Below are 12,864 nucleotides of genomic sequence, written 5' to 3'. Positions count from 1 at the left end.
CTCTTTCTCATCAAAGACCACCACTAAAGAGCAAGACCGAGATCTCTCTTTCTCTCTCTCTCTCTCTCTCTCCCTCCTCAGTGTAGAACTTACGATGGTTTGTGAAACAGATTTTGATGTTCCAGTGACATTCCCAGTGATTGACATCAGCCTTCTGTCCTCAGAAGATGAGCTTCAGAAACTCAGTTCAGTTCTTAGGTCTTGCGGATGCTTCCAGGTTTAGATTTCCCACACCTATTGCACATTATTGGCTTCCAATGGTTTTCATTTGATTGTGCAAACAGATTGTCGAGATATGTTTCCATCAATATTAGGTTTTGGCAGTTGTTTTTCCCCCATAAGGATATGCTAGAGCCTTCAAGTTGATCGGAGTTTTCTAAATTTTAGGTCATTGGTCACGGAATATCGGTTGAATTTCTTGACAAAGTGCGCGAAGTTGCTCAACAGTTCTTTGCATTGCCAGTAGAAGAGAAACAGAAATATTCACGGGCTCCGAACGAGGCTGAAGGTTATGGAGGTGACTTGGTTGTATCTGAAGACCAAGTTAAGGACTGTTGCTATCGCTTGTCTCTTAGAGTATTTCCTGAAGACCAAAGGAGGATGCATCTTTGGCCCGAAAATCCCGCCGATCTTGGGTATGTTTAAATGCAATTGCCAAATCTCTGCTTCAAGTACCCAAATTGCATTAGTATATACTCATGGAACATGAAAAGCTTCAGTTTCTCTATGGGAATTCCTTCCTAATTCAACATGATTTCCCAAGAACAGCACTATCCAAACGTATTGTTCCAAAAGAAGTGATCATGTAGTTCCATTATATTAGATATACACAGAAGAACAACCTACCCAAAAGTCTGGAGATGTAAGATGCGAAATCTGCAAGCCCTATCGTCAATAGCATGATTTGGCATGACTGCATTATTCAATTTCGATGTAAAAAACCATGATTGGAATTTGTTCATTCTTTCTTCTCTTTCTTATTGGCAGTAAAACCTTGCATGAGTATGCTCTCAAGATAAGATCGGTGATCAGTGATCTTTCTAAGGTGATGGCCAGGTTGCTCGAGTTGGAAGAGAACAGCTTCTTGAACCAGTTTGGAGACCGGCCAGCGTTGGAAGCGAAGTTCAACTTCTACCCGCCATGTTCGAGGCCTGAAGTTTTCGGTGCCAAACCTCATTTAGACAGATCGGGAATCACAGTTCTTTTGCAGGACAAAGAAGTGGAAGGCCTCCAAGTCCTTGTAGATGGCACATGGCGCACAGTTCCTGTTATTCCCCACGCTCTCGTTGTCAATCTGGGTGGTCTGATGCAGGTAGGCATTTTGCATCCATGTAAAAAAAAGCATTCATTGAAGTTACATCAGTTGTGTCTAAAAATGCAAACTTTGGCGCACAGGGAGGAATTACAATGGACATCATTTGAGCATCTACATGCTTTAATCTCTGTGGAAGTTGATTGTCCCTCTATTTATTCATTTGATTAGATATATAGGCATAGAATCTGTTAAACGATGAAACTATTAGCGGTGAGTATATATAAGCTTTGACCTAGCCTATACACATGTTGCGCAAGCTCTCTTAGATATCAGTCTTTAGCATGTTAATAGATATGATTGAGGACAAGATTTGCAGGTAATGACAAATGGGATGTTCAAGAGCCCCTTGCACAGAGTATTGACGAATGCGAGCAAGTTGAGAATGTCGGTCGCTGTGTTTGATGAGCCAGAGGCAGAGAAAGAGATCGGACCAGTCGATCACTTAGTCAACCACACGAGGCCGAGGTTATATAGAAGTGTCAGGAACTTCACTGCTTTCAACTACGAGTGCTTCCAGAAAGGAAAGAATTCGCTGGAGGAACTGAGAATTTGACTTATTCCAGAATTTGCTGTGTAGGATGCATGTTGGTGTCCATGGCATGAAACCGAGTGCTAGTTTTGTACCCTAAATAAGCAAAAAGGAGTGGAGAATGTGGACACAAGAAGCTCAATATAGTTGTGGTTTTCAAGTAGATTTAAAGATATATAGCCACATAATAATTGTTTCTGAATTGTAATGTCATCGTGAACTGATGCAGTGACACGACTTATGGGACAACATGCTGGCCTTGACAATTAGATGTTTGATAAAATTTGCCTCATAAGATTTCGTATGAATAACCCTATCGTCTAATATTGAAATTATAAATTTTGTGTCCCGTCCCGTGACTGCTAGATGTCAGCGAAAACCTCGTTCAAGGTTTTTGATCACTGATGTATTTTCTATTGATGTAGGCAAGTTCTCAATTTGCCGGTAGTGTTCCGAACCTTAAAGAAGCATGAAATGCGAAGCGACATGTCAATGTTTGTCCACAAAAAGTTCTCTCATTAAAGCTTGTAACGACTGACAAACAATTTTACGTCTCTGCACATGCACGGATGGATCCAAGACATTGAATTTATGGTTAGGGAGCAAATTCATGCATGGTGGTCCCTTGTGTTCCTCCACGTGTGGAACATTGAGAGTGCGAGATGGTTTCTTTTGCCGGTCATTCGAGACAAGTACAAATAATCTCCTTCTCACCAGCTCTTACTCCTCAAAATCCAACCCACCGAACGCAAGATCAAGCACAGATCATGATGGTTTGTGAAATAGAAAGTGAAGCTTCTTCAGTGACAATCTCAGTGATTGATATCAGCCTACTGTCCTCAGAAGATGAACTTCAGAAACTCAAATCAGTTCCCAGCTCTTGTGGATGCTTCAAGGTTTCCATCTCTGCAATCTGTATCATGCTTGTTCAGGATAGTTTTGTCTCCATGTCTATGTTTATCTCAGGTACAGAGAAGCTTGCAAGTGGGAATTGGGTCATGTTAATGATGGGTTAAAGTATATTCAATCGATTCACCCTTAAAGATCTCGGAAATATTAGTGGGCGTTGGCTTCTTTTCGTATTCGAGTCAACTATTAGGGGGTTGCTTTGAAAATGTAACGTTACCATAGATTCAATCATGGTCTTCAGTTAAATCTCATTGTCGATGAAATGGCATCTGGTAAGTTACACCACTTATACCTAAAGTGCAATTCGAAAATTATTCTTCTACGCAAGTTGTTAACCGGTAGAAAATTGCCCTAACTGCTGAAGAACTGGCATGCAGTTGAAGAATCAACTAGATTTAGATTTCCTCTTTCTGATGTTAGTTTGTTCTTTTGATTAATGATTAGTAATTTTCAGCTTATCTGTTTTTCTTTCTGTTATTTTGGTTTTCCACCATTTTGGGGTGAGTTGATCAGCTGCATATGTAGATCAATCGATTCCCCGATGATAAAACCGATTTGGCTACTACTTGTACATCGATTCATTTGTTTCCGAGACAATGATGAGATAGATAAATTTGTGCTTATGTTTAATGAGAGATTTCAATTGATCAGAGTTTGTAAATTCTCGGGCTATCGGTCACCGAATGTTGATTGGATATCTTGACAAAGCACCCGAACTTGCTAAACAGTTCTTCGCACTGCCAAACGAAGAGAAACAGAAATGTTCACAATCTTCGAATGAGGTTGAAGGATATGGCGATGATTTTGTCGTGACCGAAAACCAGATCGGAGACTCTTGCTATCGCCTGTTTCTTAGAGTGTTTCCCGAAGATCAAAGGAGGCTCGATCTTTGGCCTTAAAATCCCTCTGATTTTTCCTATACGTCTTCCTCTTAAATCTATTTTGTTATTTCGTGGACAAAAACTGCAACTCTAGATAATCAACAGTCTAATTAGCAATAGAATGATATTACATGACTATTTGGTCCATTTATGCTTTATTATTCCGTGATTTACTTATGTTCAGTCTTTTCTCTCACTATGATGGATAGTGAAATCTTCCATGAATATGCCCCGAAGGTGCAATCGATGATGAAAGATGTTTATAAAGCCATGGCGAGGTCACTCAAGTTGGAAGAGAACAGCTTCTTGAACCAGTTCGGAGACCGGCCTGTGATGCATGTGAGGTTCAACTTCTACCCGCCCCGTTAAAGGACCGAAGTCTTTGGTATGAGACCTCATTCAGACAGATCGGGAATCACGGTTGTTTTGCAAGACAAAGAAGTCGAAGGCCTCCAGGTCCTAAAAGACGGTGCTTGGTACACAGTTCCCATTATTCCTCATGGTCTTGAGGTTAATCTCGGTGATCTGATAAAGGTAAAGCAATGGACTTTGCATTCAAGATCCATACCTCTTCTCAGTTGTTTAAGACATCGGATTCTGGGAAAAGTACATTAGAAGTATCATAATTTGTGTACGGCGTTCACTTGAGTGCCATAATTTTCAAAACGTTCACTTAAGTGCCATAACTTTCAAAAATCGTTCACTTGAGTGCTACGTCAAAGCAAAATCGTTCATTTGAGTGCTACAAGAACTTTTTCGGCGTGCCACATCATCTTTCCGGCGTCTACAATAACTTTTCCGGCATGCTACAATAACTTTTCCGGCGTCTACAGTAACTTTTCCGGCTGCCACGTCAACATGGCACTCAAGTGAACGCTTTTTAAAAGTTATGGCACTTAAGTGAACGTTTTGAAAGTTATGGCACTCAAGTGAACGCCGTACAAAAATTATGGCATTTATAATGTACTTTTCCCTCGGATTCTGCATAGCTCGACACAACACGAAGAATGCATGGAAAGTTACATCAATTGAGAACAATAGCACGGACCGTACGAGACCTTCGCGTTATAAACACCGATACTCATCATGTTAAATTTATGTAGTGAATTCAAACGGAAGTAGTTCACCAATGTTTTCCGGCATTCTAGTGGAGTTTACTTGAACCAAATCCTTTCTATTAATGTCAACAACGATTAGCTGTTTACAACAGAAAGGCAAGGTCGCACTCGAGGAAGTACGTATTTGATATGGGAGCTGATCGTCTAGGATTCATGTGCTCTAAAGTCTAAATCCTGAACATGAACCGTAGTTTTGGATTCTAAGTAAAGAGGTTATTGTTCAGACAAGGCATAGTGACCAATGTGCGTGCAAGAACAACATCGCAGCATCCAAGCTTCATGCCATTCCATGGGGGTTCCGACCTGATTTGCACGAGACGAGCATCAACATCCACTTGCCCGCCGCCATTTTTTGGCTTGTTCTCACGTCGGAGATGTTGGGATACACGTAACATACATAGGCAAAAATTAAAACATAAACGCAGCGGAACTAAAACCCATACATGTATCTCCAGGGACGTTGTTCGTGCGTTTCAATCAAAAATCAAATTATACGAAGGAGGTTAAACGAATTACCTCTTGAAGCGTGCTTTAAAAAGACTTAGCTCAAATGTTCTTCAATTCAAATTCCACAAGCATTGGACCTTTAGCTCAGACACACCACTAATGGTACGACCAATGGGAGAAAGACGATGCGAATAATCACCACATCAATTGTGCTAGCAATTTCGTGAAAACAACTCTCCGAACACTCAATATTTTGGTCACAGTAATAACAAAAGTGAGAGTTTTTTTTCTTACATTCACTCTCCAAAATTGCACACTCAACCGAGAGAGAGAGAGAACTGTTTTTCTCACACGCTCATTTTGCACGAAGAAATTTTCTCATCGCACGGCACACACGGAGAAATTTTCTGATCGTGTGCGCAAAGTGCACCACGTCCACGCGGTCAACAAACAGTTGTTGACCGTGTGAGACGTGCATACGGTCAGCAATATTTGCTGGCCGTGTGCCACGTGCACTTTTCCTCGTTTTTTTTTAAAATTATTTTATGAATATATCCATATGTCATAGATATAACTTATGTATTTGCAGGTACGCGGCACATTAAAATGTGTCCGCTTCGGGCATGCGTGTATCATATGCACGCGCGCCCATAGCCAAAAATAAGAATTAAACTAAATTCTATTCAATTTAATTTTAGTCCGACTATTCGATAGTCGTGATTGCAAGTATATGTGCAATATCGTCTTTCATGTTCAACGTCGTCATGTATTGGTTAAGGTGTGTCATATCCCTAAGTTCATTACTAAGTTAGCAATAAAACATGCATTAACACATTAGTATTTTCAAGAGAATTAATTGTCCTAATCAACCTCCAGGTCCTATAAGCCAATAGTGACATCTAGCAATATGTCATGATTACCCAAATAGTAAGAATATAATGAATATGTCAACTTTGGCTATAATGTAATTCAATCCATCTATCTTACTATATCCGATTGAACAAAGACCATGGTATATTTGTCAAGCCACCAATTATTTCATATGCACAAATCTAATCGACATGCATTTATACGAGACATAAACATTTTATTCTTAGTTACAACAAGAACCGAGAATTTCAATGCATTGTCATAATTAAATCACATAGGACATCATAGCTTGCATGTGACAAGGAGACAGATTATCATTTTGCGTACATGTGTGACTTCGTATGTGCATGAACTATAACCATCAAGTACAGAGATGGATTGACAAACCGCCAATATGTGCACTTGTGAACCATAGCCATCCAACACATAAGTTAACACGGTACCTCAAGTCTAAGGATTATTTACATAAGACCAAAGCATTCACGATTAGACATTGACCACGCCAAAAGCCTCCATGTTGCTAATCGTACAATACATATCACATTCAATAAACTTGTCTGGTACAAGCACCTGTGTTCTAACTTAGGCTTCCAAATACCCAATGACTTGTGACTTGTCATTCCCTTAAGTATCTAATATTTAATGGTAAAGTTAAGAACACATCAGATCTCAACATGATCATTAATATCCACTCAATGATCCATCGACTAAGAAAATTTTAAAGATTCATTCTAACCGTGAACCCGCCACACATACTATTAGCGTCTCAAGAATAAGTTCGGTCACAACCGATCTTATGGAATCATTCATATATATAAATAATTGAACAAATGAATGAACACGTCTTTGCCATTAATTAAACAATTGAAAGTACAACTGAAATCCCTAACATGCAACTATTACATGGTTGCTTTAGGGCATATGTCTAACAAGAGATTCATGAACAACAATTATAATTAATGTAGTATAGCTTGAGGATCAGTTGCGAAGTGTTGAAAACTTCGCGCCTCCCTTTCTTTCCATATACCGGGCAATAAATAGCGACCTTTAATTAACATAACTTTGGAGTGCTTTGAAAAATTAAGAGGTAAGGCACCGTAGTCTGATAGATTATTGCAAAGGAGGATGGAATGAATATTTCTCGGCAACTTCAAGTGAAGCACTAAAGAAATGATCGTCATTAAACTTGTATAGAATGAGTATTTTTAGGAAACTAATTCGATTATTAGGTATAATATATCACCAGCGATTACCATATTTTATAGAAAGAGAATAAATGAAGGGCGCGGCGCGCTTTTTTGTTTATCAACTACTGTGGCAGTTTGCCCTACACGCTCGCCGATTAATTAAACAGCAAGAGGCTAGAGCATTATGGTGAAAACAGCAGATACTGCAGATGTGAAATGTGGAACAAAGCCTCAGTTTTCAGGACTGGAGATAGTCTTGTTCTATGTGGTTGTTTTGATGCTTTCACTACGTCCGACGTTGTCCGTAGATGAAGCTGAAAGGGATGCATGGTTCTCCTATGAATGCAGGAGGATTCATGGCTTTCCAAGAATTAAAGGACAAGTTGAGAAAGATTCCTGTTGCTAGAGATAATCTAGTTCTGTCTGCTTGTTTTGATTCTTTCGCTACGTCCGACGATGTCCCCTTAAATGAATCTGAAAAGGATGCATGCTTCTATTATGAATGCAGGATTCATGGCTTTCCAAGAATTAAAGGACAAGTTGAGAAGATTCCTGTCACTCGCTTACAAGACAAGACCATTTTTTTTTTCGGTCGAAAAGATACTTTATTTATAACATTAAGAGTTCAAAGGAGAAGGGCTCAACGTAGGGGCATCCAAACAAATAAGATCCCAAAGGGATTTGTGGGTTTTTTTTTCCCCCCCTTTTTTTTTTGTTTGTTTGGGGGGGGGGAGGGGCGGCGGCGAGGAATCCACACGGCAGGCTTTGGCGATGAAATCAGCGACTCGATTATCTATTCTGCTGCAGTGAGCTATGTGAATATCCTGCCGACAAGATAAGACTTAATCGGTTTCACATTGGAAATATTTCAAATAAAAGGACATTACAGAAAGAATCAGTTCCTTCTCATGAAGAGTTTCTAGGAAACTGCAAAAAAGAGAAGGAATATAAAAACACTCAAGATCATTCAATAATTATAGGGGCCGTAAGCCTTGAAATTGTTTTTTTTTTTTTTTTTGGTCTGTCATATTTTTAACTCTTCACTCTTAGACTTTTGTTTCTAACTCTCTTCCTTTAGACCTTTGCTCTGCCTTTTTGCATAATGCGAGAGTCGAATCCCACACCTATGATACTAGTGTCCCCACCCCCCAATCTCTTTATCAGTAACTCCGCACGCCTATTGGACCTTGAAATTGATTCTAACAGTTAAAGAATAGACCATGTCGATGTTAACAATGGCACAATATACCTCCCTACATGGACATGCTCGTCTATACAAAGTACAAGGTTCGATTGATGAACTAATAAAATGAATCTTTGGGGCACACTCCTTTCGAAGTGTGCAAAGTTGCTGAAAAGTTCTTTGCATTGCCAGCTGAAGACAAACAGAAACATTCACGAGCTCTGAACGAGGCCGGAGGGTATGGAGATGACTTGGTTGTATCTGATAGCCAAGTTAAGGACTTCTGCTATCGCTTGTCACTTGGAGTATTTCCTGAAGAACAAAGGAGGATGAATCATTGGCCCGAAAATCCCGCCGATCTTGGGCACGTTTAAATGCAATTACCAATTGCTGCCTCTTGCACCCATATTGCTGTTGTATATGCTCATGGAAAATGAGAAGCTTCTGTTTCTCTATGGGAGAATTGCTAATTGGACACGATTTCACAAGAACAGCACTATCCAAAAATATTGTCTCAATAGAAGTGATCATGTGGAAGAAGAACCAAAAATCTTGACAACTAGATGTTCACTATCGGATGCCCACATCGGTATATCTTTGATAGCTCAGACGGAGAGCATAAACAGACTCCTCAGGGGCTAAAATTTACCTCGTAAAATCTCGTACGAATAGCTTTGTCGAATTTATAGATTTCCGTCCCATCCCACGACTGCTAGATGTCAACAAAAATCTCATTCAAAGGTCTTAATCCCTGATGTATTTTCTGTTGGTGGAGAGCATGAAATGAGAAGCAAATTGTCAATATCTGTCCACAAAAAAGTTTTCTCATTAACGATTTTGATGATTGACAAAAGATTTTACGTTACTTTACATGCACCGATGCATCCAAGACAGTGAAATCCAGACCAGGGATCGAATTTTTGCATGGTAATCGTCAATATCTGTCCACAAAAAGTTGTTTCATTACAGATTGTAATGATTGACAAAAAAATTTTACGTTCGGTGAATCCAACACACTGAAATCAAGACCATGGAGCAAATGTGTGCATGGCAATTTGTCCATGTCCAATCCACAAAAAGTTTTCTCCTTGGTTGACAAAAGTTTTACATCTTTTTACATGCACCGATGAATCCAAGACGGTGAAATCAGGAGCAGGGAGCAAATGTGTGCATTGTAATTTGTCCATGTCAATCCACGAAAAGTTTTCTCCTTGGTTGACAAAAATTTTACGTCTCTTTACAAGAGCCGGTGAATCCAAGACAGCTGATGAAATCAAGATAAGGGAGGCAATTTATGCATGGCGGGTCCCTTGTGTTCCTCCACCGAGGTTCTCTAATCATCATTTAAAGACAAGTATAAATAAGCTCCTTCTGACCAACTCTTTTTCATCAAAATCAAACCATCAACAAGCAAGACCAACCTCTCTCTCTCTCTCTCTCTCTCTCTCTCTCTCTCTCTCTCTCTCCTTCCCTGAGTAGAACTTACAATGGTTTATGAAACAGACAGCGATGTTCCAGCTACATTCCCAGTGATTGATATCAGCCTTCTGTCCTCAGAAGATGAACTTCAGAAGCTCAGTTCAATTCTCAGCTCTTGTGGATGCTTCCAGGTTTCTGTATCCGCAATTTGTTTCATGCTTGTTAAAACAAAGAGTTGCATGGCCGTTGGATGCTCAAGAAGTCTCGACTTAGATTTCCGGCACCTTTCTTTTGCACATTATTGGGTTTGCATGGCTTTCATTTTCTTATGCGAACAACTTGTCAATATATGTTTTCATCAATATTTAGTTTTGGCAGTTGTTTTTTCCCCATAAAGATAACCTAGAGCCTTCAAGTTGATCAGATTTTTCTGAATTTTAGGCTATTGGTCACGGAATACCGGTTGAATTTCTTGACAAAGTGCGCGAAGTTGCTCAACAGTTCTTTGCGTTGCCAGATGAAGAGAAACAGAAATGTTTAAGAGCTCCGAACGAGGCTGAAGGGTATGGAGATGACTTGGTAGTATCTGATGACCAACTTAAGGACTGTTGCAAACGCTTGATACTTGGAGTATTTCCTGAACATCAAAGGAGGATGAATCTTTGGCCTGAACAACCTACCGATTTTGGGTATGTTTAAATGCAATTGCCAATTTTCTGCTTCATGTACCAAATTGCAGTTGTATATTACTCATGCTAAATGAAAAGCTTCTGTTTCTCTATTGGAATTCCTTTCTAATTCAACATGATTTCACAAGAACAACACTATCCGAACAAATTGTTTCAAAAGAAGAGATCATGTGCTGTCATTAAACTAGAGATACCCAGAAGACCAACCTACCCGGAAGTCTGGAGACGTAACATGCGAAATCTGCAAGCCCTATTTGCACTAGCATGATTTTGCATGGCCGCTTTATTCCATTATGATGTTATATTACCGTGATTTGAATTTGTTCGTTCTTTCTTCCCTTTCTCATTGACAGTGAAACCTTGCATGAGTATGCTCTCAAGATAAGATCGGTGATCAATGGCCTTTCTAAGGCGATGGCCAGGTCGCTCAAATTGGAAGAGAACAGCTTTTTGAATCAGTTTGGAGACTGCCCAGCAATGGGAGCAAGGCTCAACTTCTACCCGCCGTGTCCCAGGCCAGAAGTTTTTGGCGCCAAAGCTCATTTAGACAGATCGGGAGTCGCAGTTCTTTTGCAGGACAAAGAAGTGGAAGGCCTCCAAGTCCTCGTGGATGGAACATGGCACATGGTTCCTGTTATCCCTCACGCTCTCGTCGTCAATCTGGGTGGTCTGATGCAGGTATGAATTCTGCATCCATGTAACAAAAATGCAAACTTTGGCGCTTGTTAGATATCAGTCTTGGGTATGTGAATAGATATGATTGAGGACAAGATTTGCAGGTAATGACAAATGGGATGTTCAAGAGCCCCTTGCACCGAGTATTGTCAAACGCGACCAAGTTCAGAATGTCGGTCACTGTGTTTGATGAGCCTGAGGAAGAGAGAGAGATCGGGCCGGTCGATCACTTAGTCAACCACACGAGGCCGAGGTTATATAGAAGTATCAGGAACTTTGCTGCTTTCAACTACGAGTGCTTCCAGAAAGGAAAGAATTCGCTCGAGGAACTGAGAATTCCACTCATTCCAGAATTTGCTGGATAGGATGCATGTTGGCGTCCATGGCATGAAACTCAGTGATAGTTTTGTTGTAACCTAAATAAGTGGACAATGCGGACACAAGATGCTCAGTATTATTGCGGTTTCCTAAGTAGATTGGAATCAATAATGCCGCAGAATAATTGTTTCAGAATTGTAATGGCAAAAGTCATCATCATGACGGGATGCAGTGATACAGCTGGCCGACCTTGACAACTAGATATTTTCTGAAATTTGCTTCTTTAAATTCCGCATGTATTGCTTGATCGAAAGATATCAAAATTATGAATTTCGTCATCATGCCACGACCGCTAGATTTTAGCAAAAACCATGTGTTCTGAACCTTAAAATTCTCTCATTGAAGCTTGTTATGACAGACAAAGTATTTACGTCTCTTCGCATGCACGGATGAATCCAAGGTAATGAAGTCAACTTTTTTCTTGTTTTTCGGTCGAAGAGTCCAAGGTAATGAGGTCAACGCAAGAGATATTCCAAGTCGGCAAAATAACACCACATTCACTAAACGACAAGTGTCCGGCGGGGCCCGCATTCCAGATCTTCCACAAACCCCTCTCTCACTCACCTTCTTTGTTCCAAAAACACCCCCATCTTCTCTCTCCTCTGTTATCTCTTCTCCGTCCAACTTCCTTAAGTCACACGCAGATGCTCGCGATCCATTTCTCTATCGTTCCAAAACAAGAAAGAATTTGCAGAGGAAATCCATCTCTTGCGGTTGGGAGAGGATGAAAAAGATCGATTTTTCGCAAGAGTCGAGATGAAGCTCAACAGGTTCTGCATTGCGATTGTGGCGGTGGTTCTGTGTGCATCGGGCGAAGTGGCTCTGTGCAGAGAAGGCCAGGTCATAAGGATGACTCTGTTTTTGCTTCCTTCGAGATTTAATGGCAGATGAACCAGACCAAAAAAAAAATTTAATGGCAGACTGCTAAAGTTTGATCTTTTTTGGGAAAGTCCTAGATCACTACATGCTTAATGAAGGAACGAGTTGGCAATAACCTGTCAGGAGCAAGTGAAGTCAGTCTTTTTTTTTGGTCCAATAGTGAAGTCAGTCTTAGGCGGTGAAGAAAAGACAAGTTTTCATGAGCTGGAAGTTTTAGTCAACATTTTAAAGTCAAACACTTAATCCATAAGTATCCAGCTGTAGTTTCTAGGCGGTTGTGTTTTTTCTTTAAGTTTCTAGGCGGTGGACTATGCCTATAAACTAAAAACTATGAGGGGGCTCCTCCATTTTCATGTTTACTACACAACTACATTATAAAATCATC

General features: G+C 40.2%; 2 protein-coding genes and 1 pseudogene across 2 annotated transcripts; all 3 read left to right on the top strand.

The window, feature by feature from the left end:
• Positions 1 to 1,948, top strand: LOC115751026 (protein SRG1-like). Its single transcript, XM_030688703.2, has 4 exons — positions 1 to 217; positions 388 to 635; positions 988 to 1,312; positions 1,632 to 1,948. Exons 1-4 carry the CDS (start codon positions 95 to 97, stop codon positions 1,866 to 1,868), a joined length of 933 nt encoding a protein of 310 aa, XP_030544563.2. The 5' UTR covers positions 1 to 94; the 3' UTR covers positions 1,869 to 1,948.
• Positions 1,949 to 2,614: 666 nt separating this feature from the next.
• On the top strand, positions 2,615 to 5,144 carry LOC125314834 (annotated as a pseudogene).
• A 4,782-nt stretch (positions 5,145 to 9,926) lies between these two features.
• Positions 9,927 to 11,735, top strand: LOC115750987 (protein SRG1-like). The gene is made up of 4 exons (XM_048278062.1): positions 9,927 to 10,049; positions 10,300 to 10,547; positions 10,901 to 11,225; positions 11,327 to 11,735. The coding sequence occupies exons 1-4, from the start codon at positions 9,927 to 9,929 to the stop codon at positions 11,585 to 11,587; spliced, it is 957 nt and encodes a 318-aa protein (XP_048134019.1). The 3' UTR covers positions 11,588 to 11,735.
• Positions 11,736 to 12,864: the final 1,129 nt, after the last annotated feature.

Source organism: Rhodamnia argentea, chromosome 4, assembly GCF_020921035.1.
Source record: "Rhodamnia argentea isolate NSW1041297 chromosome 4, ASM2092103v1, whole genome shotgun sequence".
Taxonomy (NCBI): domain Eukaryota; kingdom Viridiplantae; phylum Streptophyta; class Magnoliopsida; order Myrtales; family Myrtaceae; genus Rhodamnia; species Rhodamnia argentea.
This window is presented reverse-complemented; position numbering and strand designations above follow the sequence as displayed.

What these genes read in the sequence shown, in the direction of transcription:
- LOC115751026 (XM_030688703.2), top strand. Translation starts at nt 95, where the DNA reads ATGGTTTGTGAAACAGATTTTGATGTTCCAGTGACATTCCCAGTGATT. An exon ending in GGTCTTGCGGATGCTTCCAG is followed by an intron (nt 218 to 387) that starts GTTTAGATTTCC and finishes TCTAAATTTTAG; the next exon opens with GTCATTGGTCACGGAATATC. An exon ending in ATCTGGGTGGTCTGATGCAG is followed by an intron (nt 1,313 to 1,631) that starts GTAGGCATTTTG and finishes CAAGATTTGCAG; the next exon opens with GTAATGACAAATGGGATGTT.
- LOC115750987 (XM_048278062.1), top strand. Translation starts at nt 9,927, where the DNA reads ATGGTTTATGAAACAGACAGCGATGTTCCAGCTACATTCCCAGTGATT. An exon ending in GAACAACCTACCGATTTTGG is followed by an intron (nt 10,548 to 10,900) that starts GTATGTTTAAAT and finishes TCTCATTGACAG; the next exon opens with TGAAACCTTGCATGAGTATG. An exon ending in ATCTGGGTGGTCTGATGCAG is followed by an intron (nt 11,226 to 11,326) that starts GTATGAATTCTG and finishes CAAGATTTGCAG; the next exon opens with GTAATGACAAATGGGATGTT.